This window comes from Molossus molossus, unplaced genomic scaffold, assembly GCF_014108415.1.
Source record: "Molossus molossus isolate mMolMol1 unplaced genomic scaffold, mMolMol1.p scaffold_m16_p_21, whole genome shotgun sequence".
In the NCBI taxonomy this organism is placed as follows: Eukaryota; Metazoa; Chordata; class Mammalia; order Chiroptera; family Molossidae; genus Molossus; species Molossus molossus.
Genome location: NW_023425357.1, coordinates 20,037,976 through 20,063,398, shown reverse-complemented (window position 1 = coordinate 20,063,398; position 25,423 = coordinate 20,037,976). Strand labels below are relative to the sequence as shown.

General features: G+C 49.1%; 1 protein-coding gene across 3 annotated transcripts; it reads right to left on the bottom strand.

Moving 5' to 3' along the window:
- Positions 1-892: 892 nt before the first annotated feature.
- MTHFSD (methenyltetrahydrofolate synthetase domain containing) lies at positions 893-20,678 on the bottom strand. Of its 3 annotated transcripts, none has more exons than XM_036275940.1 (8): positions 20,644-20,678; positions 17,304-17,407; positions 16,012-16,125; positions 13,021-13,134; positions 10,111-10,201; positions 6,640-6,752; positions 6,232-6,357; positions 893-1,710 (listed from the first exon to the last, which is right to left on the bottom strand). In XM_036275940.1, the coding sequence occupies exons 1-8, from the start codon at positions 20,657-20,659 to the stop codon at positions 1,210-1,212; spliced, it is 1,179 nt and encodes a 392-aa protein (XP_036131833.1). In that variant the 5' UTR covers positions 20,660-20,678; the 3' UTR covers positions 893-1,209. The 3 variants fall into 3 exon arrangements, with proteins under 3 accessions (XP_036131833.1, XP_036131832.1, XP_036131835.1); XM_036275939.1 differs by lacking the exon at positions 16,012-16,125 and adding an exon at positions 15,866-15,979 and having other exon boundaries at positions 909-1,710; XM_036275942.1 differs by lacking the exons at positions 16,012-16,125; positions 20,644-20,678 and adding exons at positions 15,866-15,979; positions 19,541-19,613 and having other exon boundaries at positions 909-1,710.
- Positions 20,679-25,423: the final 4,745 nt, after the last annotated feature.

Below are 25,423 nucleotides of genomic sequence, written 5' to 3'. Positions count from 1 at the left end.
GGTTTGCCATTAGACCACATGTCCCGGATTGCAACTCTTTCTTGTTCCTGAATAAACCCATTTTGTTAGAGAACTATCTGTCTATTTAAGGTCAACAGGATAGATTTTCTTTCCAAAGTCTCCACAGTATCTTCATTGTAAAACCAGTAAGAAAATGCTTTTTCCAAGGGAAACGGAGTACCTTGAGAACATTTTCTTGAAAGTTCATGCGAGGCCTGGCCTCTTGAGGCATAATAACATACTTAAAATACACTCAGTAAGATCCTTCGTTGAAAAAATAAAATTTCCAATGCATGTACATTTGAAAAAATAATCTCCACTTAAATGCTTATTTTGACGTTGTGCCCAGGATCAACTGCAAAAGCGCTTCTGTTTAGAAAGCATAGTTCAGCCAAAATCCAGCTAGTTTTTTAGGAACAAGGACCTGGAGGAGAAAACTCGGAGAACACAAGGCGCTGGGCAGACGCGAGCGTGCGCGCATCTGCAGGACTGCCTATGACGTGGGCCTGCAGGACACTCCCGAGACGCGCTCCCTGCTGTGTGCAGGCCCAGCTGGCCAGGGGAGCCAAGCCCAGAGGGAGGAAAGGCTAGAAAGGTAAGGAGGGGGCAGAGGGGAGACCACTTAGCCCAGGGTCCACGTCATGTCAGCTCTCCATTTCCGACACCGGGACAGAGTTGAGACAAGTGATTTGTACACAGGGGGCTGAAGTACTTGGCTAATCCAATTTGAACACTGCTTTTCCCGTCTGGAAGCGCCGGGCCAGGGTCCTGGGGCACGGACGTGCTTTCTGGTCTGCCTCCCTGGGCTCCTGCATTTGGTCCCCGCCAGGACCCGTCCAGGCAGCATCCTCTCAATCTCCCACTCCCCTTGAATCCAGACACACACTCTCCTAAATCACTGTTACCATTTACTCCTACTGGTTTATTCTCGCTTGGTCTCTTACACCCTCTCAATTGCCGTCTCTGCAGAGAAACCAGCATGGCTATGCCATCCAACAAGCCAAGGGACTGTGATAAACCAGAACTGAACACATGGAGCCCTCAGCCTCCCAAATGCAGGAAGGGCACTACTGGTTGACTTCAAGTAGTTTTCAATCACGCAGGAGCTGAAGGCTGTGACTTCCCAGAAAGGACCGTCAGGGCAGCTCCTGTAGCATCAGCTCTGTCCCGTCCTGCTGCGCAGGCCTCCGAAGTCCCCCATGTCACCACTCAGATGGTCGGGCAATGGTCTGGGTGTGGCTCTCTAGCACAGCTGCCCACCAGGTCACTGGCCGTCTGCTGCCTGGCCAGCGCCACGCTCAAGGTGTTGGCACCCAGGTGTAAGCCCTGCAAACAGGAGACGGCCTGCTGGGCTGCGGCTGGATCCTGGTAATGGAGGAAGGCCCTGTGCTGCAGCCCCTGCCAGGTGAGCCGCAGGGGGGCTGCGCCCCGTCCTCTGAGGGCTCTCTTCAGCTCGCTCACTCGGGTGTCCCGGGGAAGGTTCCCAACGTAAACAGTGTTAGAGGGCACATCCCCCGCCTGCACGGGACCTGACTCCTGCGGGGGTGGGTCGCGGGGTCTTCTCACAGTGCCTGGCGGAGCTGTGTGCTGGCTGTGCGGTTCTGGAAGGTGCTGGTGCTCATCCTGAAGGGTGACATCTTTCCCAGCCTGCTTCTCTCGGGAGCGGAGGCTTCTGAGTATTGGGATTCTCCCCATCATCTCACAGCTGATCTGAAAGAGTAAAGCAGTTCCAGCCATTCTCAGGGTGTCCACAAGGAACCACAGCTCGGTCACGAGGGAGGAGAAACGACAGTCCCACAGGGGCCTCTGCCCCACTGCTCTCAGCCACCACCCTTACCTGTGCGTCAAGCCACGTGCAGCAGTGAAGAGATGTGCATGGTCCCACCTGGCCCTCTGTGATGCGGGTCCCCCACCCCCAGCTTCAGACAGGCCATGGCAGCTGGCAAGAACGGGCAGCTTTCTCTAGTCTCCGAGCGGCCCAGAGAGCGGGGAACCGAAGGCCTCCTACATGGAGGGGGAGCAGCTAAGGTCCTAGTGTGAGGGTTACAGGCTCACAAATGGCACCTCCCTGGGGGCTCCCCAGGATAATGGGGTTTTCTGCCTCCACACCTGTCCCCTCCCCTTGACCTATACCATGGGGCAGGATGAGAACTTTAACAGGCCACAGGGATCTCCTCCTCCTCCTCTCCACGGAAGGAGCAGTTCCCAGAGAACTGTGTCACTGAAACATGGAGCCAAGGCAAATCTGAAATAGAACACTACCTTTAAAACAGTTCTAGCGATGAATCTAAAATAACAAATACCACACACACACTGTCTTGATGAACAGGACTTCTATACAAAAGACATCTTTGGCTCTTTGGCCTAATCAATGAACAACTATCTCCCGAAACCTCCCACAAAGGAAGCGGTAGGTGTCCCAGTGAGTGAGGCTCAACCATGGAGCCTGCCTGGACAGGCTGGCACTGCCTCTCTCCGGCCTGCAGTGGGAGACTGCTGGCTCCGCCCTGTCCTGGTGGGGCAGTGCCCCTGGGGCTGCCCTTCAGGTCCGGCTGAGCCTGGACAGCTGAGTCCGGGGCAGAACTGGTCTCATATTATCACAGGAATCCAGGAGGCAGAAAAAAATCAGAAAACACTCTTTAGTCCTTTCGATGATCCTTATTCTTTAATGATGCTTTCTGTCTTTCTTTTGGGCATGAAGATTGTAAATGATTCATTACAAAGAGGCAAGCAATGGTCCAGACACGAGCTTCCCCCAGACGTGGGCATGCCAGGCACGTCAGAGGACCAGCCTACAAATAGGTGCATTCTTGCACAAAAATAAATTGCTTCTTTTTAATTTTATTGATTGATTTTAGTTTTGAAAGAAAGAAAGGGAGAGGGAGGGAGGGAGGCAGGGAAAGAAGGAAAGAGAGAGAGAGATGTGCCCTGACTGGGGATCAAACCTGCAACCTTGCCCTGGCCGGTTTGACTCAGCGGTTAGAGCGTTGGCCTGCGGTCTGGAGAGACCCGGGTTCGGTTCCCGCTAAGGGCACGTACTTCGGTTGCAGTTTGTCCCCGGCCCTGGTCGGTCGTGTGGGTGGCAGCCACTCGATGTGTCCCTTTCACGTCGATGTTTCTCTCTCTCTCTCTCCCTCCCACTCTATCTGTACAAAAATTGCAAAAATGTCCTCGGGTGAGGATAAAAAAAAAAAAACAAAAAAACCTGCAACCTTGGCAAATCGACGATGCTCTAACCACCTGAGTTACCCGGCCAGGGCAGAAATAAATAGTGTAACTAGCATCAGTGTTCTCGTTATATTTAGAATCATATGTAACTTAGAGTGATGGTTCTTATCTTTGGCAGGGTGTCAGGGACCTTTGAGAGAAGTTGGGGTTCCCTCCCTCGGACTCCCCCACAGTTCTGTGTACAATTTTCCAATGTGTGTTCATGGACTTCCGAACCACAAAAAGTGCACAGGCCCTGGGTTAAAAATACACGAATCAGAGGAAGAGTTAAAGAAACACAAACACCTAAGAACAGCCAAGGGCCGGCCTGCAGTCTTCATTCAGTGCCTAGTCCTAAGTGCACAAGACTCCCCACCCCAGTGAAGCCTTCCTGCGGGCCGGAGCCCTCTGTGGGCGGCACTCGCTGTCCACGTGGTCTTCACAATGGCACAGACCCTCAGCTGTGTGCCACGGAAGGGTGTTCCCCACAAGGACTTGCTCTGATGCCGCCCATGCTCAAGGAAAAGGAACCACCTGACACGCATGCACCCACAAGGTGTGACTGCTCTTTCCTAACCGGAGGGACTTTTCTTTCACCCACTGTCCCTCTGCAATTCTTCCTAACCGATTCATCCAAAGGGGATTAAACTCAAAGGCCTGTACCCTAGAGGTTCTGGGTCCCCCCAAAATCATCTAAGTCCAGCCAACCCAACTTCTTCCCATTCCCCCACTCTACCTTCCTAAAGAGTTCAGATTCTTGTGTTCTTCCAGAGTATTTAAAAAGCGATGTAAACGAGTTATAATTCGATCCTTAGGTTCCTACATCTGGTATTTTGAAAGAACGACCAGATCGGAAGCTGCACGTGTCAGCGGAGCAGCGCGATGACACCTAGATGGAAGAACTCAGTGCAGCCCGCTCCAGGCGGCACGTGTCAGCGGAGCAGCACGACGACGCCGAGATGGAAGAACTCAGTGCAGCCCGCTCCAGGCGGCACGTGTCAGCGGAGCAGCGCGACGACGCCGAGATGGAAGAACTCAGTGCAGCCCGCTCCAGGCGGCATGTGTCAGCGGAGCAGCGCGACGACGCCTAGATGGAAGAACTCAGTGCAGCCCGCTCCAGGCGGCACGTGTCAGCGGAGCAGCGCGACGATGCCGAGATGGAAGAACTCAGTGCGGCCCGCTCCAGGCGGCATGTGTCAGCGGAGCAGCGCGACGATGCCGAGATGGAAGAACTCAGTGCAGCCCACTCCAGGCGGCATGTGTCATTGGAGAAGCATGACGACGCCGAGATGGAAGAACTCAGTGCAGCCCACTCCAGGCGGCAGCAGCGGGGCCCGGCAGGCCCCCGGGCAGACCCACGCCCGAGCTGTCGGCCGGGTGGCCGCCCCAGAAGTACTGTAGCCCCCGTGTGTTCTTGCCCGGTGGCTCCACAGAGCTCCCTCGGGCAGAAACCTGACCCATGGGGCAAGGCGCTACACTCAGGCAGCTGAAATTCATTTTAAAACATGTCATGTGAAGCAAAAATACATTCTTCTGCACACTTCACAGGGCTGGCACACGTACCAACTGTGATCAGCTGAAGAAAAATGAAAATGCCTTAACCACACATTATGCACCGACCAGAAGTCTATATACCGCCACACGGCACATGCACAGGGACCTTTAGCAACTGAGATGCACAGACGCAGGCTTTTCTGTAAAACTGCTGGTTTCCAGGGCAATATGTTTACGGGGTAAAGGACTGACAAAGCTTACGTCGCTGTACTCTTCCACACTCCCCGCCAAGTTCTAAACGGAAAGGTCTCCGGGCTTCGAGGCGGTTTTGCCAGCTGCCTGCCATTGCTGCACTCTGCGGAACGGCTCAGGTTGACCGAGCTCCCACAGCCCACAGAAAGGCCTCTGTGAGCCAACCGGACAGGCTGCACTCGGGACAGGGCCACTGCGGTGCTACTGTTTTTCCTGGCTGGCAATTAGGAACATTTGTTATATGTTGTCAACTTGCCATGTGCAATGAAAGATTTTGCTTGTTAATCAAACATTAAAAAAAAAAATATTTCCGCCCTTCTGTAACTAAAAAAATAGTATAAAGCAAATTTGATTTTCTTTTATATGCTATAATCACGCTTCACTGAAGTATATCGGTGTCAGTCACTTATAAATATGTATTCTCTTTCATGATGAAATTAAAAGCCTGTCCCCTACAAATACATGCTCAGTCACAATAAATCAGAACCTGACTCTCAAGCCATCTGCTGCCAACCCAAAAAGAAGAGACCTGGGTTCTAAACTTAACTCAGCTACACAGTGGCTTTGGAATTTGGGGTAAGTTGCTTTCCTTCCGGTTCTCACTTTACTTGACCAGAGATAAGGAGACAGGATGGGTGATCTTTCAAGTCCCTCGTTCTAAAATGCTGGGGCATGTCTGAGCAGCTGGCAGAGATAAACAGAAAGCCAGAAGTATTTCTAATGGCAGCTCTCACCAAAATGACTAGCTCTCTAGCAGGAGGCTAAAGCTTATTCACTGATGAAACACGCTCTGCGGTCCCTCCAAATGCCTAAGGTGAAACAATTCTAGAGCAAGCACACTCGGAAGAGTACGAAGCCAGAAAAGGTGTTGCCTTCCACAGACACCCACAGATACCTTGAAGCTTCCCAGTGACAGCTACCCTTCAGTATACACTATAAACCAGTTGGCCAATAAATTCACGTAATTAGCCCTCCCCAGTGTCCTGGTCATTTCTTCCATGTACAGCTAGATGTCCAGCAGAAGGAGATCTTGAACATGGCCGCTTATCAGAATTCCACAGGTTCGTCAACTAGACTCTCAAGCCCAGGCCTGGAGATAGGGCTTCAGGAGCGGAATTGTTCAAAAGTTCCCGGTAACCCTAACATGCGGCCACCCCAGCCTGGGGACAGCTGCCATGCCAGATGGAGAACACAGTAAGAGAGGAGATGCCTCTAAGCTATGGCCCAGAGCTGGCCACCGGATGCCGTGGCTGCCCTCGATGCCATGTGGTGACCCACCTTAGACCATATGATCCCTGCTGGCTTTGGGCGCGCACACCCCGTGGTGATGACTCTCGTGGGAGTGAGAATATAGTCCACGGTGAGGTCGTGATCCTCGAGGAGCGCTTCAGGTATGTCGACGACCTGTCACACAGAAGTGGGTAAAGGAGCTGACGGGGAGTCTGGCTCCAGTTGTGCCCGGTGCGCTGCTCAGTGCGCTGCTCAGTGTAGGTACGACACTGGCCCAGACCCACTGGAGACGAGGCCTGGCTGTCGCATCACTCAACAATTCCGGCCCAGCTGACCAACACCGCTCACGGCAGCAGGGGTGAAGTCTTTCTCTCTCCCCACCCTTCCCGCTCTCCCTCTCCCTTTCCCTCCCCCCAGTGGAGCACGGCAGAGCCTCTCCTGGGCCACGGGCAGCACCTGGCAGTCATGGACGATGGTGACCACTGGCGTCCCCTGGCTCACTGCTCCCATCGACACCATCATGGCATATTCGAGATCAGCATAACCTTCTCCCTTCCCAATTCTCCAGCCTGAGAGACAATGCAGAGAATCAGGATCTCTGTAAGGCCTGGGGAATCATTCGGGAGTAAATTTTTCATTATGCCACAATGAAAGGAGAAACTTGGACCCATATCCCTGGCCCTGGCGCAGAAACTAACACAGTAACCACATAGGCAGCCCACTGAAAATGGACTTACGGGACTCAAAGAGGAATAGCAGCGCTGAATATGTACAGTGGTTAACACACAATTAAGTCAAACCTTTCACACATGCTACCAAAGGAAACTAAGCTTGCATTTATGTGCACTTTATGTTAGTGGGACTACATGTGAAAATAATAAAGAATTGTTTTTAAAAGGACTAAAAACAATGTCCTACTAGAGGCAAAATCTTTTTCGTCTCTTTCCCTTGAAAGGAAGATAACAACGCTAAAATCAGAGATATGTGATTTTAGAATGGCACAGCCTATTTTGTAGCTACCCAATTCAACCCACCAGTTCTTGAAGGAGGATGGTGTGAGCAGTACTAGCTATTTTTGCAAATTTGTAAATGGTGGCACAACAAAGGGATTATTACCTAAAACTAAGCAGGAGGAAAGAATGCAGCAAGACAGCAAACATTACAATGCCTCTGGCTCCCAAAATGAGCCTATACACTCAGGAGCCCATAACAGTGTAGAAATTCTGACTTCTATTTAACATCAGCGTCAGCATCAGCACCAGCACTGAGAGTTTAAGTATCACTGCTCGTGCATCTAAGATTCAGATCTAATCATGCTACTTGTGCAATTAAAAGCCTTCAGCAGTGCATGCAAAGAAATAAGAGAAAGACAATTCAATAAAAAAATAGCAAAGGGTGTGAACAGTCTACAGAAAGAAACAGGCAGATTAATAGCATGAGAAACATTCAGCTTTACTCCTAACTGAATGCAAATCAAAAGGCACATGAAATAACATCAAATGGGGACAAAATTCAAGTTGGACGATTCTAGTTATTAACAAGGGAGCAGGGAGAGAGGCAAGACATATGGTGCTGGGGATGCGAGGTGGGCAAACTTTCGAGTGGGTAATCTGGCAACATCCATCAGGATTTAAAATCTACCCTTCGGTTCAGCAATTCCTCACCCATGGATAGTTCCCGAAGGCCCATGCAGGCCACATGACAAGACAACAGCTCTTTCTAGCGCTATTCATAAGGGAAAAGCCAAAACCAAACCCTGGAGATAACTAGCTGTCCCTTAGCCAGGGCCACGTAACAGGTCGGCCTGCCCGCGCTGACAGCAGAGGCCCTGGAGACACGTCGTCCGCATCGCTGCAAGTGCTGCTGTCCCTCCCGTGAAGACACAGGATGAACACACAACCCACGCAGAATACACGCGACACCTGCATCTCATGGGGCGTGGGTGTCCATGTACACAGACACAAGAAACTGCCGAAAGTGGGGATTCGGGAAAAGTAAGAAGGACGTGCAGAGGTGATGCCCTCTGTGCCATTCAAAGGCATGCAACAGTGGTTTTGTCGTTTCAATCAGGTGGTTATCTGGGTGAGGAGAGTTACAAAGCATTTTTTTCTTCTTCATACATCCAAAGCTAAAGAAGAAAACTCCTGCTAATCTTCTGAAAGAAGTCTCTGCTAACTTTCCATCGCCAGAACAGTGTAGCCCCAATGCCATCACCTAGCCTGAAGGCTCCAGGGAAGCGGGCCCAACCAGCAAAGGGCCCTGCTGCACAAACGCGTCCCTCCTCCCCCACTCCTGCTCCACCTGCAGACCACTGCATGCAAGCACTTCTGAGACGATGCCCTGCCACTCAGGCTGCAGGCTCACAGGCCCTCCTCCGACCCCACTGATGTCATCCTAACTCCCATTTAGGACACTCAGCGCATGGCCCTGCAGTTCAGCTGCTGCCTGCTCCTCCCACTCACTGTGGGTGCAGGGCAGAGACGACCTTGCCGGCCTGGCTCCTGGCCCATGGTCAGCATGCAGGAAAGGTGTGCTCAGGTGCACCCATCCCTGATGACACAGATAAAATATCTGTAACTGTGCACAGGGAAAGCAAAAAATATAGAACTACAACATCTTGCCTGGCCAGTGTGGCTCAGTGGATTGAGCATCATCCCATGGACTGATAGGTCCCGGTTTGATTCCCGGTCAGGGCACATGCCCGTGTTGCAGGCTCGATCCCCAGTAGGGGGTGTGCAGGAGACAGCCAATCAATGTATCTCTCTTATTGATGTTTCTATCTCTCATTCCCTTCCTCTCTCTCTAAAATAATCAATAGAGTCCAGCTGATGTGGGTCAGTGGTTAAGCATCGACCCATGCACCAAGAGGTCACCGGTTTGATTCCCGGTCAGGGCACATGCCCAGGTTATGGGCCAAATCTCCAGTGGGGAGCATGCAGGAAGCATCCAATTGATGTTCTCGCTCATCGATGTTTCTATCTCTCTCTCCCTCTCCCTTCCTCTCTCTCTAAAAATTAATAAAAATAAATAAATAATAGAAATCAATAGAAACATATTTTTAAAAAAAGGAATGACAGCATCTCACATACTAGCTCAGAGAGATGGGGAAAGACAACTTAAGGTGAAGACATTAAAGACAAGCATTTAAAAAGACCAAGCTCAATAACTTAGTGCATCTCTTACCAACTATTTCCTGGGAACCTCTCCTGAAAAAAGAACTTGACTTTAGCCAATTAATTTTCAGAGAGAGCTTTGGGGATGAGCATCTTAGGACCGTATCCTTTTTTATCTCTTGGGACCCCAAATCACACTGTATAAGTGCAAGTCTGAGATGGGCTGACCCCACCAAGAACTAGCAGACTGATTTCAAGAGCGTCAGCTGGGCCCGAGGCAGAGCAGCGCAAGGGGAAGAGGCCCTTGGGAACCAGTCTGAGGGTGGCTGGGCAGAGCGCCCTCACCTGCCGGCACAGCAAAGCAGCAGCCTCGCAGGCAGGCGCGGGGTACCCCAGCTTGTCCAGGAGGCTGCTTCATAACAAAAACAAGGCTTAGTACTTAATGTTTTTCCATTTACTGGAGGCTCTCCAAAACCAACTATTTACTGACATACTGCAAATAAATTCAGCTCCAGTTCCAGTTAACTGAAGAACAGAGGGAAAATCTTTCACCACCTGAAGAGAGTTATCTCACTTTATTTTTCCTGTTGAGAAGAGTGAAAATACTGTAGAAGTGTTGAGTGGGGCCAGGAGTGGGAGGGACGGAGTTAACTCTTCAAAATGAGCCCTAGACGTACTGGCTTTGGGAGCCAGGCATGCGTCCAGAAAGCTGAAATTACTTTCTGTCACCGTCTAACAGACGGACGGAGAGCTGGTGGAACAGCAAGCTGCAGGGTAAGTGGTTGCATCTGTGAGTTTCTGTTCTTAATCTTACCTTTTTCAGAAACGGCAACGGACCCCACCACAACTAAGTCCACAAGGACCCTGGAGTCCAAGCCCACGGGAACGCTGTGGTTCCTCACGCCCTGCGGACAGAGACAGGGACCTGAAGGCTTTCCCGGCGCGAGCGGCTGCCCCGCCTCAAGCCTCGCAGGCAAGAGCAGCCCGAGTCTCGATCAAGCTCCCGCGAGAAGCAAACACACGGGCAGCCCTGCACCAAAAGCACGGCATTGCAGAAACGGCATTTCGGGAAAACCGTTTTAGGGTAATCTCCCACGATTTCCTCCCCAGGAAAGATGCCAGGAGGACCTGACAGCACAAATACATAGGACAGCAATTTCATGATTTTTAGCAAATCATTTTCCCCCATGACACAGAAGAGCACAGTGATTAGATCGCAGGCTCGGGAGTCTCGCGGAACTGGGTCAGATCCCTCTGCCCAGTGACCTCGGCAGCAGGAAGCTCTTTGAGCTTCCGTTCCTGCGTCTTTAAGACAGAGACACCACTCCAGGACTTGTCGGGCTGGTGTTACAATGAAATGATGTCACAGAGGCAAAGCATTTGCTACATAAGACATGGTCAGTAAACATGAATGCCATATTAATTCAGTATGAAACGTTGGAGGCCATCATCTTCTTGTATAGCACACTCACTTCTGAAATATCACTTGTTCAACCAAAATGCACCAAAAGTACACCCCTGTGTACTAACTAACGGGGGCCCATATTTAACGAACAGGGAAGCTGATATGGTCGTGGTTCTGATAACGAGTGCTGCAGGTGTCTAGGAAGTCAGACTGGGCCATGTATGGAGCAGTATCGGGCAGAAGCGAATTGCTGGGTATGGTATTTACCCCTGTCCCCTGTCTACAAGTATATGACAAGCCACTTACACGATCAGTGCATGTGCTCAGTTTGGGGGACTCCCAACAAACTAGGCAACGGCCCCCGTGTTCCCACTGTGGGAAAGCCTGTCCTTTCTTAATCTCACAGTGGCCGTGGAGGCAGGCACCTCATGTCCACGGCCCTTGTCCCCAACTCGATTTTAATGGGCTCAGTGTCTGGCAGCCTTAGTGAGCAGACAGCTGTGTGGGGTTTTCTGTGTTGTAACTGTCAAAATTCCTCTTCGTTGTCGGTCAGCCTCACCTGCTAAGTCCAGCCAGACAGAGCATGGGCGACCAGGAGTCTCTTGATTTCCCTAAGTCATATTCAAATAACAAGAGTCATGGATGGGCAGAAGGACTTATCATGAGATTAACACAATTTTCTGCCTATAGGGGAGGTTACATATGTCAGAGTAAATACAAAGACAACGATGACAGACAGGTGCTTAGGGCATGACGGTGGCAGGGGGCCGAGGTGGTGAGGGACAAATCCAGACGTGTCTGCTAAGAAGTAAGGCTGTCAGAGCCTCCTAGAGCAGACATGCACTGCGGCAGCATTTCTACAGCCAGAGTAACGACCACACTGAGATTTGCATCTGCATGCACACGTGGCCTTCCGTGTCTCTCTCCACTTCCATTATTTTCCTGATGCCAGAAAGTAAATGCAAATTTTCTTGAGGTTCATAACTTTGGATCCATTATCTCATGTCATACAAAAGCCCAAACTCTGCTGTTCAATCCCTACCGAAGTTCAGTCACAAGAACGGGTCAGGCCTTCCGCTGGGCCCTGCTGTACTTTCAGAAGTGCATGTGCGGGGCCACCCGGCCTGCGCTTCCTGGGGAACTCCTGGCAGTGAGCAGAGTGGTGGTCCCCTTTCAGAGGCAAGGGAGCTGTTTCGGGTGACGGACCAGACCAGCACCAAACCTACGTCTGACCTGGACCTTGATCCCAGGAAAACACGGCTGTTACTGTCATGAACCTGTGACTTACAATTGATCACATCCCCTGTTGCTCTAAGAAACATGGGCTCAGCTCTGCAGCCTACATCGCTGACGGCAGAGGATCACAGGGTTCATGTCCCAGCGGTGACCAGAACCTTGCTGCCTCTTGTTCTCTACCCTCGTTTCCCCTTACTCCCTTCCCACACATATTGTATTGTTTTACTTTAGAAGTATTATTGTAAACCACATCAAATCTACTTTTGGAATAAAACAGGTTATCAATAAGTAACAATAAAGCATTCCATTTTTATACATTAGACTTAAGTGAAAAATCCCTTTAAAAAAGGAATATCTTAACGCTGTATTTTTTATTCCAGTAGATTAAGAATCAAATGGCTTGGGTCTAACTCTAGGAGTCTGAAAAACCACCAAATTCTATTTCTTCATCTGTCAACTACAAGACAAATTCCATTATAATGCACCCTAATGTAATACTTACACACTGTGGTTTTACTACATTGTGAGGCATTCAAGAAAATCTTATAAACAGTATAAGATATCTATATATATTCTTATATATATGATTCATCTCTACACACACACACACACACACATATACACACATACATATGTATATATAAGCAATCATTAATTTAGAACTAATGAGGCCATTTCCAATTGAACATATTTTAGAAATTCTACCGTGTCCCCAGTTGCTCTGTTGGCATTCAATAAAACGCTCCAGAGTGCTAAACAACATCAAGGATTAACACTAGAGGGCGCCAAAGTACCAGATGACTTGTTTTTCTTTTCCTTTTTAAACAGAATTTATAATTTGCCAGCTTGGTGCAAAATAGAAACCAAGTTACAATAATGGATGGAACCCGTGTACTCAGTTTTTCTACTTGTCTCCCTTAATGACAGGACTGCTGAATACTTCAACATCGCTGTTCATTTGACTTTGTTAAAAATAAATTTCAAACTCTGTGGTGTACTGTATGTGTTCTAAGTCACCGGAAGTTGCAGCTGAGAACAGTTCTTTCCTCGGCGAGTGACTTGCTTCTTGCTTCTTGCACTTACCTGAGAGGTGGCACATTTTCTCAGGACATCTTTAGACGCCCCAGGGGGTGGTGTGATCTTATTAAATAACCCGGTTCGCAGTCGTGGTGTCGGCACCAACAATGTTTTTTGGCTCTTTTAAAAGAAAGACAATCAATAAATTACAAAATGAAATAGGGACTTTCTTGCGTACGTTTCTAACGTTTCAGGAGTGGAAGCAAGTTACTATTAACTGCAGGTTAGTGGTGGGTGCCCACGAAATTAGTTGTTGGCAAACAAGTAAGTAATGCATGGCGGTTGACTTCACGCGAGCCTCTACTCCACCAGCCTTGGAATTAAAGTAGGAAAGCAGAGCATTCGTTAAACTCGCTAATTCTACTACACTTGCCAGTGAAAACTGTTACAGGTGTAAAATGACAACACAAATCCAAACAAAGGTTTGTTCTTATAAAACTTCCAACCATAACTCTCCTCTGTCCCCTGTTCTCAGCATTGAGGACCATACAGTCACTCTTTTAATTTGACACTGGTAGCTAGAGCTACATTATTAATGTTATTCCATCAAGCATTTATGTCTAGTTTGCTGTTCAATAAATCACAAGCTAAAAGGTCAGCACTTGATATAATCAATCTTTTACTTTGATCTGTGTCAACAGCTCTTTCCGGATTATGAGTGCCAGAGGACACAGGGCTTCTCAAAGTGAGGGCCCTGCGCAGCCGCGGAAACCCCTGGGTACTTGTTAGAAATGGTCAGCAGCTCCGGGGGTGGGCCCAGCCATCTGCTTTACTAAGAGGGCATCTCTGTAGATCACCCAGGGGTAGGCCATGAGGCAATCATAAAATTTCTAAAAAGTTTTGTGTAAATAATAGTATATTTTAGTTTTTGTGCAGGAGATGACAGCCTGAGACCAATAAAAGACCTATAAAATCACAGTTTGGCTTATTTAAATAAAGGTTTTTCACCCACAAGAGAAGAGTGATGACCACATACCATTTTCCTTTTGAGTGTTAAATAATTTGGGTTCATTTCATTTGCAGTCTCCAGATGACTCTGGTACCCTGCAGATTGATTAGTTACTCCCTCCTTTCTGGAAGCTGCTCACACACAGCTCAGTGGATCTCAACCCAAGGTCCAGACCTGCTCAGAGCCTCTGACTTGAAGCCGACATTGGTACCGAATGCTCTCCCCAGCTCCCCAGAGGGCCTAACATGCAGCGAGGTTCGTAACTGCAGCCCTAGGTATATTTAAAACGCAGAGAAACCAAGTCGAGGCCTGGGGTTGAGCCTGGGAAGCTGTGCAGCCCCAAGCACAGGCCAGTGTCCCCAGGTGTGGTCTGTGGTCACGTGCAGCACCATCATTGCCTGCATCAGGTGGGACTGGAAAACCTGCAGTTTTACCTGCTTCCTAGGTGAGTCTTAACCCACTCAAGTTTCCGGAAACCACTGATGAGTCCGTAGCCCTAGAGCATAAGGACCGCAGGTGTCCCTGTGCCCGGCACAGTGCCTGAAATACAGCTTGGCTATTTCCCCTAAATAAAGTAACAGTGAGGACTCAGCTGTTCCATCCTGTCTCCTGGCTGCACTCCTTCCACAGACCAATCTAAAATCTCCAACACATTCAAGGCCTTTGATTTCGTGCTGAAGGGCGGACAGGAAAGAGCCCTCTAACCCTCCCACATGCAAAAAGCTGGCTCTGGTCACACAGTGGATCAGAATCGCGGTTCCACCATTCCTGACATGTGATGTGGGCAAGACACCTGACGTCTCTGGTTTCTTCAATGTCCTCTGGGAATACAGATTGCTCCTATAGGGTTGTCAGTAGGATTAAATGAATATAGGAAAATGTTTAGATAGAATTGTGCCTCACATATAACTGCCCACTGTGGGTCCTTCACTGCTGCTGCAGCTATTATTACCTCGAGTTCATTAAAGTGACGTAGTGACAGGGAAAATAAGGCTGACAAAAAAGAATGCTGCCAGGTGAGCCTAAACCAGAGGCCCCCCGTGGCTGACCCGCAAACAGAAGACAATGATTTTCTACGCCAGAGAGTTGAAAAAAACAGAGCAGGACCCCTACACCCTCCTCATTCCCTGCAAAATTACTTTCTGCTCTTCATTTCACCACGTGATGAGAGGTGCCCTGCATACCCAAGGCTTCTCGGGGGCTGTGGCAGAACCGAGTCACCACTAGGGGCTGGGAGCACGAGGCAGGATTCCAAGGGCCTGCACGGCGGCATTCAGCACACGTTCCCGTCAGTGATTTGTTTCAGCAAAACAACATCACCCATTACATAAAATTAGTGGTTGTTTGAATGTTATTGCTTTTATAGTTTTGTTTGTGCTTAATTTATATACTTATTTTTGCTTTATTGTTGCATAAGAGCTATAAACATTAAGATGTATAGGATATTTTAGGTTTATACTTATTGAATTTTAATACATTAATTTAAAGCAACCCTAGAGAATATTTTCTTGAAAGGGGGACTATGTAGTTAAGAAACATTGTTCTAATTTATATATTTTGGGGGTTCCTTACTCGTGGGTTATCCCATTTCAAAGAACTGTAGTATTATATTAGAGAAGGAGCAGAAGAAACGTATTGCAACCTTCCCCTCCGATGAAGCTCGCCAGAACCGAGACTGCCTCAGCGCCATCATTCTGCACGTCCTTTCTCTCTGACTTCCAAAACATTCAGGACTTCTGACTGCTAAGCAAGTGACAGACGCTTGGACTGGTCTTAGAAAAACAACTCCAGGGCACGTGCGTGGGAGGAACTGAGAAGCACCAGCCTTGTAAACACAGGACGCAGGCATTTACCAGCCACCTGGAGACTGCCTGCCTTCCCTCCACGGCCGCCAGGAATTACCTGCAGTGCCAGCAGCCGGACGCCTTCCAGCGGTTTATCGGGGTCCACTTTAACTTCCTGCGTTCTGGCAAAAATGTCGAGGTCTTTGATGCCTTGGCAAGCCAGATAAGAGCCCTGGTTAGGCAAACAGACAGAGTTGCACTTACGTCGAGGACGAAGAAGCGAGCATTTTTCTGGGGAGCATCAGGGTTGACTTTAATGGTTCTGGCCATTTTGAACGCCTGCAAGCGTGGGAGATGCTCAGCAGCACGAGGAGCACCCTGTGTTCAAAGGCAAGTGCACATTACCGGGGGGACAGCTGCAGCCTGGGCGTTTGCTCCAGCATCCCACCAGGCAGGCGGAAGCACTAATTGTGAAACAAGATGTAAATCACTCAAAGAAACATCTAAGGAAGCAGTCAGGCTAGAAAGGGGCTGAGAGAAAACATACACCCGGAAAAGTGTACAAATCATGTGTAAGCTTAATGAATTTTTACAAAATGAACACACCTGTGCAACCACCACCTCAGCCAAGACACAGCATATAAATCAAGGTGAGAGCACGAACTGGGAACCCCATCCCTCTCCTAGTTGATTTCCTTTGGAAGGATTATTATGATTCTGTGTGCCTTTCACCTTTTCGCTGTATTTCATGTACATTTATCTCCCTGGAGTAAAGAAGTAGCAACAAAAACTATCCCCAAAAAACAGTTTTTCAGGCCAGGATGGCCTCGAAAGCAGCTCAGCTCAGGACCAGAGAAGGGCTGGCAGGGACTTGCTTCTCGGAAGCCAGGCTGGGGAGGGTCTAGCCAAAACGGGGTGATGGCGAGCAGATGGGCCAAGTCCTTCGGGCCTGACAGGGCAATCAGTGTATTTTCAAAAATGCTCTCTTTTTCTCTTGAAAACATGTATAAGCTGTGTATGCTGCCTTTTTCAAGCACCTTCTTCTATGAATACTACCATAAAGAGACATCTTTGATTGTCTTCTATTCTGAACAGCTGGGAAACTGAGGCCCAGCGCCATCAGAGACCGGTGAAGCCGTCCGCTTTCCACAGATGCCAGCGGTGGGCCCCCATCTCCGCTTGCCTCGCCCCCACTGCCCTCAGGAAGCCAATTCTGTGAGAAGGCACCACAACACCATGCTTTCAGCCAGGATAAACATTTCACTCTACATCAAATGGTAAACAGTAGACTGAGCACCACCTCTTGACAAGACAACCAACCAAACCACCCACCCACCCTGTCCAGAAAGGCAAGAGGCCCTGAGGGTGAAGATTAAGTAACATAAGGGACATCTCGAAACACAAAAACACCCCAGCCTGGTGGTTTGGATTTCACACCACCACTCTGTTCACGGAATGTGAACCCACCACCAGACAGGATGGTAACTGCATTACTAATGCTATTCATCTAGGAATATCCGGTTTCCCTTTTGAATGCTCCAGGGATGCTTCAGTACCTTGAAGTTGGGAATCCTGTGATGAACAGGTCGGGGAAAGTCAGCTAAATTTTGTGATTCCATGTAGTCCCAGATCTGCTCACGAATGTCCTGTTTCGAAATACCTATCCCAACAAGGGTGTGACTGGTTAATACAGCAGAAAGGAATTCCACAGCGCATGCACCCCAGGTCCTATCGCATGCCTGCTCCAGCTGCACCCTCCCCTCTCTGTAGGACAGACCAAGACCCTGGGCTTCTCATCTCTACATCGTAAAATCACGGTTAGTGATGAGCTCCACACTCATGATAAATCGCTAAAGTCCAAAAACAGAGTAAACTCAATATAATCCCAATGTTAATCCAGTTCTACTGACCTGCAGCAGAACAAAATGCAACTCAAACCAGGCTACCCAGCATTCCCAGGGATGCAAGTTCTGCTCAGTCAGGACACTGTCAGTTAGCACTATTTAGTCTTGAAATAACTATGATTAGTTTACCCTTGCTGTAAATCCAGTAAGCTCACCTTAACTCTAAGTGATTTGTAAACTGGTTATTATTTGGGGATACCAACTACAACCCCTTTGTTAGTGTGGGAATTTTTTCTTCTATATCCAACTTTGGATATGCAATTTTAGGCAACAAATAAACCAGCACTTTCATACAGACAAATTTAAAAATGATCACTGAACTTTTGTTTTTGTTGCTCCAAATCTTGTATGCAAGTTTGTTTCAAATCACTTTGCTACCTACTACTTGGCTTGTTTTCATAACAATTTATTATACGGCCAGCATTGTGAATTATGAAGCAGAGAGTTTCTTATGTGATCATCTCATTCACTGGTATACTCCTTCTACCAAACCAGAATTCAGTGCCCAAATATAACTTCCAATGAAGAAGAGTGCTATCCATCTATCAATGAGTATCTTTAATATTCCTATGCCACCCAAAAGTACCCGCAGGGATATATGAACATCATGCTTAGGGGATGTGCATCCCTGACAATGGCAGCAAAAAGGTGACCTCTCCTTTTCACAGAACGTAGATGGTGCTCACCATAACTAAACACACCCAGACCGTGACCCTAGTTTCTACACAGAGCGTGTGGCTGGGCACCTCTCATCACACAGGCAGGGAGGAGGGGCAAGTTTAACTTCTCAGGTCCTCAGTCTCCCTTAAATTCATGGAGGCTGCTCAAAAGTAACACAAGGGGGCAGTCCCATGGCCGGAGAAAGCAGGGAGTCACCTGGCTGGTCAGTGGGATGGGGCTGGCAGATGGGTTCTCACCATAAACATTTCTGAATTGCGTGGCTGTGAATCATTTGAATTACATTTTAATAGCTTTTTTTTGGTAAACAGATTTTTAAAACATACAAAAAGATCTAAAATGAAAAGCCTCTCTCCTCACTGTCTGCCAGGTACCAGGTCCTTCCCCCAAGGCAATCAGTGCACCTGTTTCTTCCAGTGAATTCATGCCCAGGTATCTCAGGCTTCACACAGGAGATATTTCTGTTCTCACTCTTGTTCTCTTTTCCTCAGAGAGTGTACTATCTATACAGCTACACACACTGCTTTGCACTTTGTTGTTTTTACCTAATATCTTGCAGATTAGTCCATATGACATATAAAAAGCATCTTCATGTTTTTTGCAGTTACATAGTATTCCACTATATGAACAGGTCCAAATTTACTCAAGCAGTCCCCTACTGATGGACAGTAAGTAGGTGTTTTCCACCTTTTGTTACTGATGTATGCTTTTACATCCCTCCGCCCTTTTTATACCAGTCTGTTAACCCTCTATGTGTAGTTTTAAGATTTAAGGGCCACAGCTAAAGGTTTCCACTGCTTTTGTCCTCAGGCCTGGCGGGAGAGGGCTAGGAGGGAGGTCCTCGGGGAGACACCGCATCCTTGTTAGGTGCCTGTTGTTTGTTCATGGAGCAGTGTGCATATAAGGCCCTTCCCACTTTCCCAGCCAGACCCCTGTCATTCCTCACTTCAAATTCAAAAAATGGCTCAACTACTGTTAGTCCCCAGCCTCACACACCTGCCCACCTCTCTCTCTCTCTCTCTCTCTCTCTCTCAGGTTTTAGTATTTCCTCTCCTCTCCTTTCGCCTCCTCCCAGGTCCAGCCCCTTCTCTTCCTTCAGGACTTGCTGAGCTGCCACCTCCCCCAGAAAGCACTGTTTGAGTGCTCAATCGCAGACAGATGACCTTCCTTTAAGAACCCAGAGGCCCTGGCAGGGTAGCTCGGTTACTTACGAGCATGGTCCTGATATACCAAGGTTGTGGATTCATTCTCCTGTCACAGCACATACAAAATGCAACCAACAAATGCATAAATAAAGGAAATAACAAATCAATGTCTCTCTAAAGTCCATTTTTAAAATAAAATAAAAAAATAACCCATTGCTTGTTATTTTTTTCAAACAGAAACAATTCCATTGATACAACTATCAGAAGGCTATTACATGATCACTTTCACTAACCCAGAGGGCCTACAATATCCCCAACACTGTGCAGGATACCCTGTGGGACACAAGAAATGAAGAGTCCATTAATCACAAACATTTGAGTGACTCCCATTTAGAAAGCAATGGGCTCATTGGGAGCAGGGAGAGAATAAAAGGGCACGTCCCTGCCCTTGGAAAGTTATGAAAACACAGGAAATGATTAGGATAATAAAAGGCGACATATATTAATGTGCGAAATGCCTGAACCCTTTTCTGTGGTTGCCAGTCAGGTCAGCTTGGGTTTCACTCTTCTTCCATCTCTAGCTCAGTCCTGGCATTTGACAGGCATCCCCAAAAATCTTGGGTTTTTTTTCCTTCTCATCCCACTGTATTAACAGCAATTGTTCTGTGCAGTGTACATGCCGCGCGTGTACCAAGGACAGCAGTGGCAGGCCCTGGCGCAACGTGAGCTCGGGTACGCTCTTTGCCAGGCAACCCTGCGACCTCTCCCCAAAGCCCGGGGCTCGGCGGAGCCTCCCCAGCGCCTGGTACATGGAGGCCTCACGCAACATCTAACAGGCCAGTGATGAAGGGCCCCAGTGCTTCGGTTAAACTGGTGTCCAGTCCTGCCCCTGCCAGCGACTGTGGGCCTCAGTTTCCCGCGCTGTAAAGCGGAAATGACCTGGCAGGGCAGATCTCCCGGGAGTAGCGGTGATGATGCTACGGAGCCACGGACACCACCACCTGCCCAGCTGGCAGCCCTCCTCTGATCGCATTAGCTGGGTATTCCGCCGCGGGCTCGACCCCGGGCCCCACCACACCCCTCCGCGTCCCCCGCCCGCCTTCCCGTGGGCCCTCTGTCTGTCCCTCGTGGGCCCTCCGCGCCCGCGCCGCCTGCCCCGGGCCCCTCACCCGCCCTGGCCTCCATGGCGATGCCGTCAGCGCGCGACACCACGCGGGCGGGGTCGACGCGGAGTGACGTCACCGCGTGCGCGCTCCCCCGCGCCTGCGCGCTGGCGGCAGAGGGACGGCGGCGTCGCCGAGGAGGCCTGGCGGGAGCGGGTCAGCCGGGAGGTCTGCGGGGGCGCGCACGTCCGCGGGCTTGTGGTTTTCTCCGTGGAGCAGGCCCGCATCGAGCGCCAGCCGGGAGCGTTTGCGGGCGCTGGGGCACGGAAGTGAACAAGCCCCTGGCCTCTCGGCGCCCACTGCCAGTTCCAAAACCCCGCCTCCTCTTTCCGGCTCCAGGGCTGCCTCCTCCGGGAAGCCGCCTTGATTGCCCCTCCAGGATGAGCGTCCTCTCCTCTGAGACCAAAGACCTGGCTCAGTCGGGGGTACCTGTGTAAAATGCCAGGTTGCTGGGATGGAGTTCATTGGGTCTGGGGTCTGGAAGCTGGCTCTGAGGCCGCCCTTTGGGCCCACACCCCTTAGATTTTTACCGTGGCCTCTGCATCTCCTGGAGACTGGAAAAACGTGGCAGTCTGCATTTGTTTTCTGCATCATTCACTCATTTGTTCTCTCATTCATTCAACACACAGGATGAGTCCATCAAAAGGCCAAATGGACAACCAAGTCCATGGCCTCCCTGCCTCCAATCCAACTGGAGAGATGAGGAGGAGGGTCAGCTTGGCTGTGCATTCACCCATGAGAAAGATAATCCCTTCCCTCCAAACAAGGGGGGGACCAGCCACTAGTAACCCCTCCCTGGGAGTGATTTCATACCCTTAGCAACATGCATAGTGCATCATAAGCACTCAAGAAGTGGTACCTGCTTTTCAAAATTATATATCCAATACTTTATACAATCCTCGCCACAAATCTGTAAAATAGACAAAGCATTTTAATACCCACTTTACAGATATGAAAATTGAGTTTCCGGGTGTTCCAATGACATATTCAGGGTCTCATGGAATTGATCCTATGCCATTTGCTTTTATCAGATAGGACATACTTAATCACGGTAATAAACAATGCTACTAATGTGCCAGGCTCTGGGCTAAGTGCCATGGAGTTCATATCTAAATATAATCCCCACAACTATAGGTGACAAATGTGACTGGCATTCTACTAAGGAGGAGACAGAAACTCAAGATGTTGAAGAACCTTAGCCAAAGTCACCCAAATGGGAAGGGACAGAGCATGATGTAGCCCTGATGTAATTATTGCAAATCTGTGGCTCCTGGTCACAACGTTGCATACCTAGGTGGTGTCCATAGCATTAATATATAAAGACATTAACAGGCCTCAATGCTACATGAAAGTGGCCATGTGTTTTACCAAGCTTACAAAGGGAGTACAAGCATCGTTTTGGACAATAGGAGGTTATAAAATGAAATCTCTCAGAGAGGTTGGGTGTCCTTCCCCACTTTTAGGAAAACACAGTAGATCTGTGGAAAGTATTTTATGCGAGTTGACCTGGCCCCAGCAATGGAAATGTGCAAGTCTCACTTAGCCAGTTGTACTCCGAACAGAGACCAGGCTGATAACCAACAGCCTAAGTCCCTCTGGTGGCCAAGCTGGCATGTCCCCACTGATAGTAACAAAACACTGAGGACAATATATCCCAGTGGCAATTTTACAAAGCAGATGGAGCCAGAGGAAAGGACATTCCACTTCGCTCTTTTACACCAGGTTTTCAAGTTAGAAGTACCCCCCAAAGTCCAGGCACTTAAAAGAATAAGTAACTATAAAAGAGACACCTTGGAAGAAATTAGCTGGCTCTCTTGTAAAAAGATATTCTAGACCTTGAACCCAAATGCCTCAAACTTGATTATACATGGAAATTTGCATTTGGTCACTTGAGAACTTTTAAAAATACACTTCATTGTTTAGAGAAGTTTTAGGTTCAGAGCAGAATTTAGAGGAAGGTACAGAGAGTTCCACGTACCCTCGGTTCCTCCCCACACGATCTCCCCCACTATCAACACCCTCCACCACAGCGTACCTTTGTTGAAATGGATGAGCCTACATTGACACATCGTTATCCCCAAACCCATACGTGGGAATCTAATCCCCAATGTGATGGTGTTAGGAGGTGGGTCTGTGGGAGGTAAGGACGTCATGATGACCGAGCCTTAATAAAGGGACCCCACAGAGCTTCCTAGCCCCTGTCACCTTTGAGGACACAGTGAGAAGAAGGCTGTCTATGAACTAGGAAGGGGACCCTCACCTTGATCTTGAACTTCCAGGCATCCAAAACCGAGAGAAATAAATGTTTGTTGTTTAAGCCACCCAGTCCATGGCATTCCTGTTATGCAGCCCCAGCTGAGAGGCGACCAAAGTCCACAGTTTACATGAAGGTTTATCTCGGTGGTGTACATTCTGTGGATTTGGACAGATATATAATGACATGTATCCACCACTGCAGTATCGTACAGAGTAGTCTCACTTCCTTAAACACCCTCTGTGGTCCATGTGTCATCCTTCCCTCCCTCTGACTCCTGACAAACACGATCCTTTCACTGTCTCCCTAGTGTTGCCTGCTCCAGATTGGCATTGAGTTGGAGACACAGCATGTAGCCTTTTCCGATGGCTTCCTTTCACTTAGTAATATTCTTTAAGTTTCCTCCATGTGTTTTCAGTGCTGAGTACTATTCCACCGTCGGGGTGTACCACAGTTTATCTGTTCACCTCCTGAAGGACATCGTGCTTGCTTCCAAGTTTTGGCAATTATGAAAAAAGCTGCCATAAACATTGGTGTGCAAGTTCACGTGAGGATTTTAAAGCCGGTCACAGGCATTTCCTTATGCACTCTCATGAGTCCTTTAGAACCTGGCTAGAAGAAATGTAGTGGAAAGGGTAAGCAGGTGAAAACCTTGGTCACGGAGCGCTGTGTGACTCTGGATAATTAGCGCCACCTCTCTGAGCTTCAGTTCCCTCTTCTGTAAAATGTGGGGAAATGCTTCCTCCACACGAGTCGGTGAGAGGATGGAGTGGGCTGGGACATTGGGCGTCTTGGCACAGCCCTGCCCAGCCCTCAGTGAGCTTGTTAGAGACGTTCGCGTTCTCTGTTCCACAACAACCTGCTCGGTGGACAGGAGAAGGAGGCGTTGAGAGATGAGGTCCAGGGACTCACCCAAGGTGCTGGGTGCTGAGAGCTGAACCTCTCCCTGCGTGTGCTTCTGAAATGGCAGGTATGGGCATAAAACATTAACCATCACATCGGGCTTTCTGCTCTCTGACCTCCCTGCATCACACTCACGTGCACAATTCCTCAAGCACTATAACAAAGAAAAAGTGAATAATTGCGCAACAACGAAGGCTGGATCCTGAGACGCTAGAGGATTCCCTTCCACGTTCAGACGTTCCTCTGTCAACTGGCTCTGCTCTGAGCTCTGCGCACTCTCTCATCCGGGGATCAGGTGAGCCCGTCCCATCAGCACCTGGCATTTCACAGGAGATGCCTTTGGCAAAACAAGGATGCCTGAAGGGTCACCGTGATGCCTTGCCATTCCCACTGCCACCACCCAGGCCAAAGATGTCACTCACCATGCTCCAGACTGCACCGCCTCTTGCCTCCCCACTCTGCCCCCTTCCTGGGTCGTCTTCTTCCCCCTCCTCCTTCTCCTCTTCCTCTTTCTTCTTCTCCTCTTCCTCTTCCTTGTCCTGATCCTCATCTTCATCTCCCTCCTTCTCCTCCTCATCTTCTCTTCTTCCTCCTCCTCTCCCTCTGCTTTCCTTTCTGGCCCTCCGTCCTCCCGAGCCCCACCCGTGCACCTTCTAGCTGTGACCTGCGGCTCCCCGCTGCCTCCACCGGGCAGATCACACCCCTCTCCCCTGGACGGCGCAGGCCTTGCTGGTCTGCCTCAGCGCTCGGCCAAGCGACCCCCTATCAACTCAGCCCTGCCCTTCTCCTCCTGCCGGGTTTTGTTCATGCTTTTTCCATCCCAGAAACGCCTCACCCTCAATTCTCACAGGTCAAACACCCACCCCGAACAGGCCCAGGGACTCTTAAAAGGGAAAGGTGGGGCACCAACAAACTCCTCTATCAAAGCAGGGAACCAACAAACGTGAAAGTCGAGGAAGGAACGGTGAAAGCGAAGAGGCTTCACTTCAAGGCACAGAAGGAGTCTGCAGAGGAGCTGGAGAAAATCCCACGGGAAGCTGTGTGGGGCAGAGGGAGGGGTCTGGCACCCTCTGGTGAAGCGCAGTGCTGATTTACAGTATGCATGTTGTGCAGCCAGGATCTCCGGCGACCGTGTGGGTCATGTTTTATTTTATTTTATTTTATTTTATTTTATTTTATTTTATTTTATTTTATTTTATTTTATTTTATTTCCTTTATTGATTTTAGAGAGAGAGGGAGGGAGAGGGAGAGAGAGATAGAAACATCGATGAGAGAGAACATCAACTGGCCGCCTCCTGCATGCCCCACACTGGGGATCGGGCCCACAACTTGGGCATGTGCCCTGACCAGGAATCGAACCATCGACCTTTTGGTGCACGGGTCAATGCTCAACCACTGAGCCACACCAGCCGGACTGTGGGTCATGTTTTAAAGTGCCCCCCTCCCACCCTGCACATAGAAACCAGCCAATTTCTTCTCAGTAAACTTCTTACCATCTTTAAACACAGTGCAGGAAGAGCCTCATAGAGATGGTCACCAAGAACAGTAACAGCAGCAAAGTCTCTTTTTTCCAGAAACCCTGGTACCCTCCAGGAGAAGCAGTGAAGAAAGGTGATGATCTCTGCGAGT

Bases quoted from the DNA above. Each gene is read 5' to 3' on its own strand.
- MTHFSD (XM_036275940.1), bottom strand. The intron at 16,126-17,303 runs GTACTGAAGCAT...CTTTGAACACAG, and splicing joins ACAGGATTCCCAACTTCAAG to GGTGCTCCTCGTGCTGCTGA. The intron at 1,711-6,231 runs GTGGGTCACCAC...TTACTCTTTCAG, and splicing joins CAGGGATCATATGGTCTAAG to ATCAGCTGTGAGATGATGGG.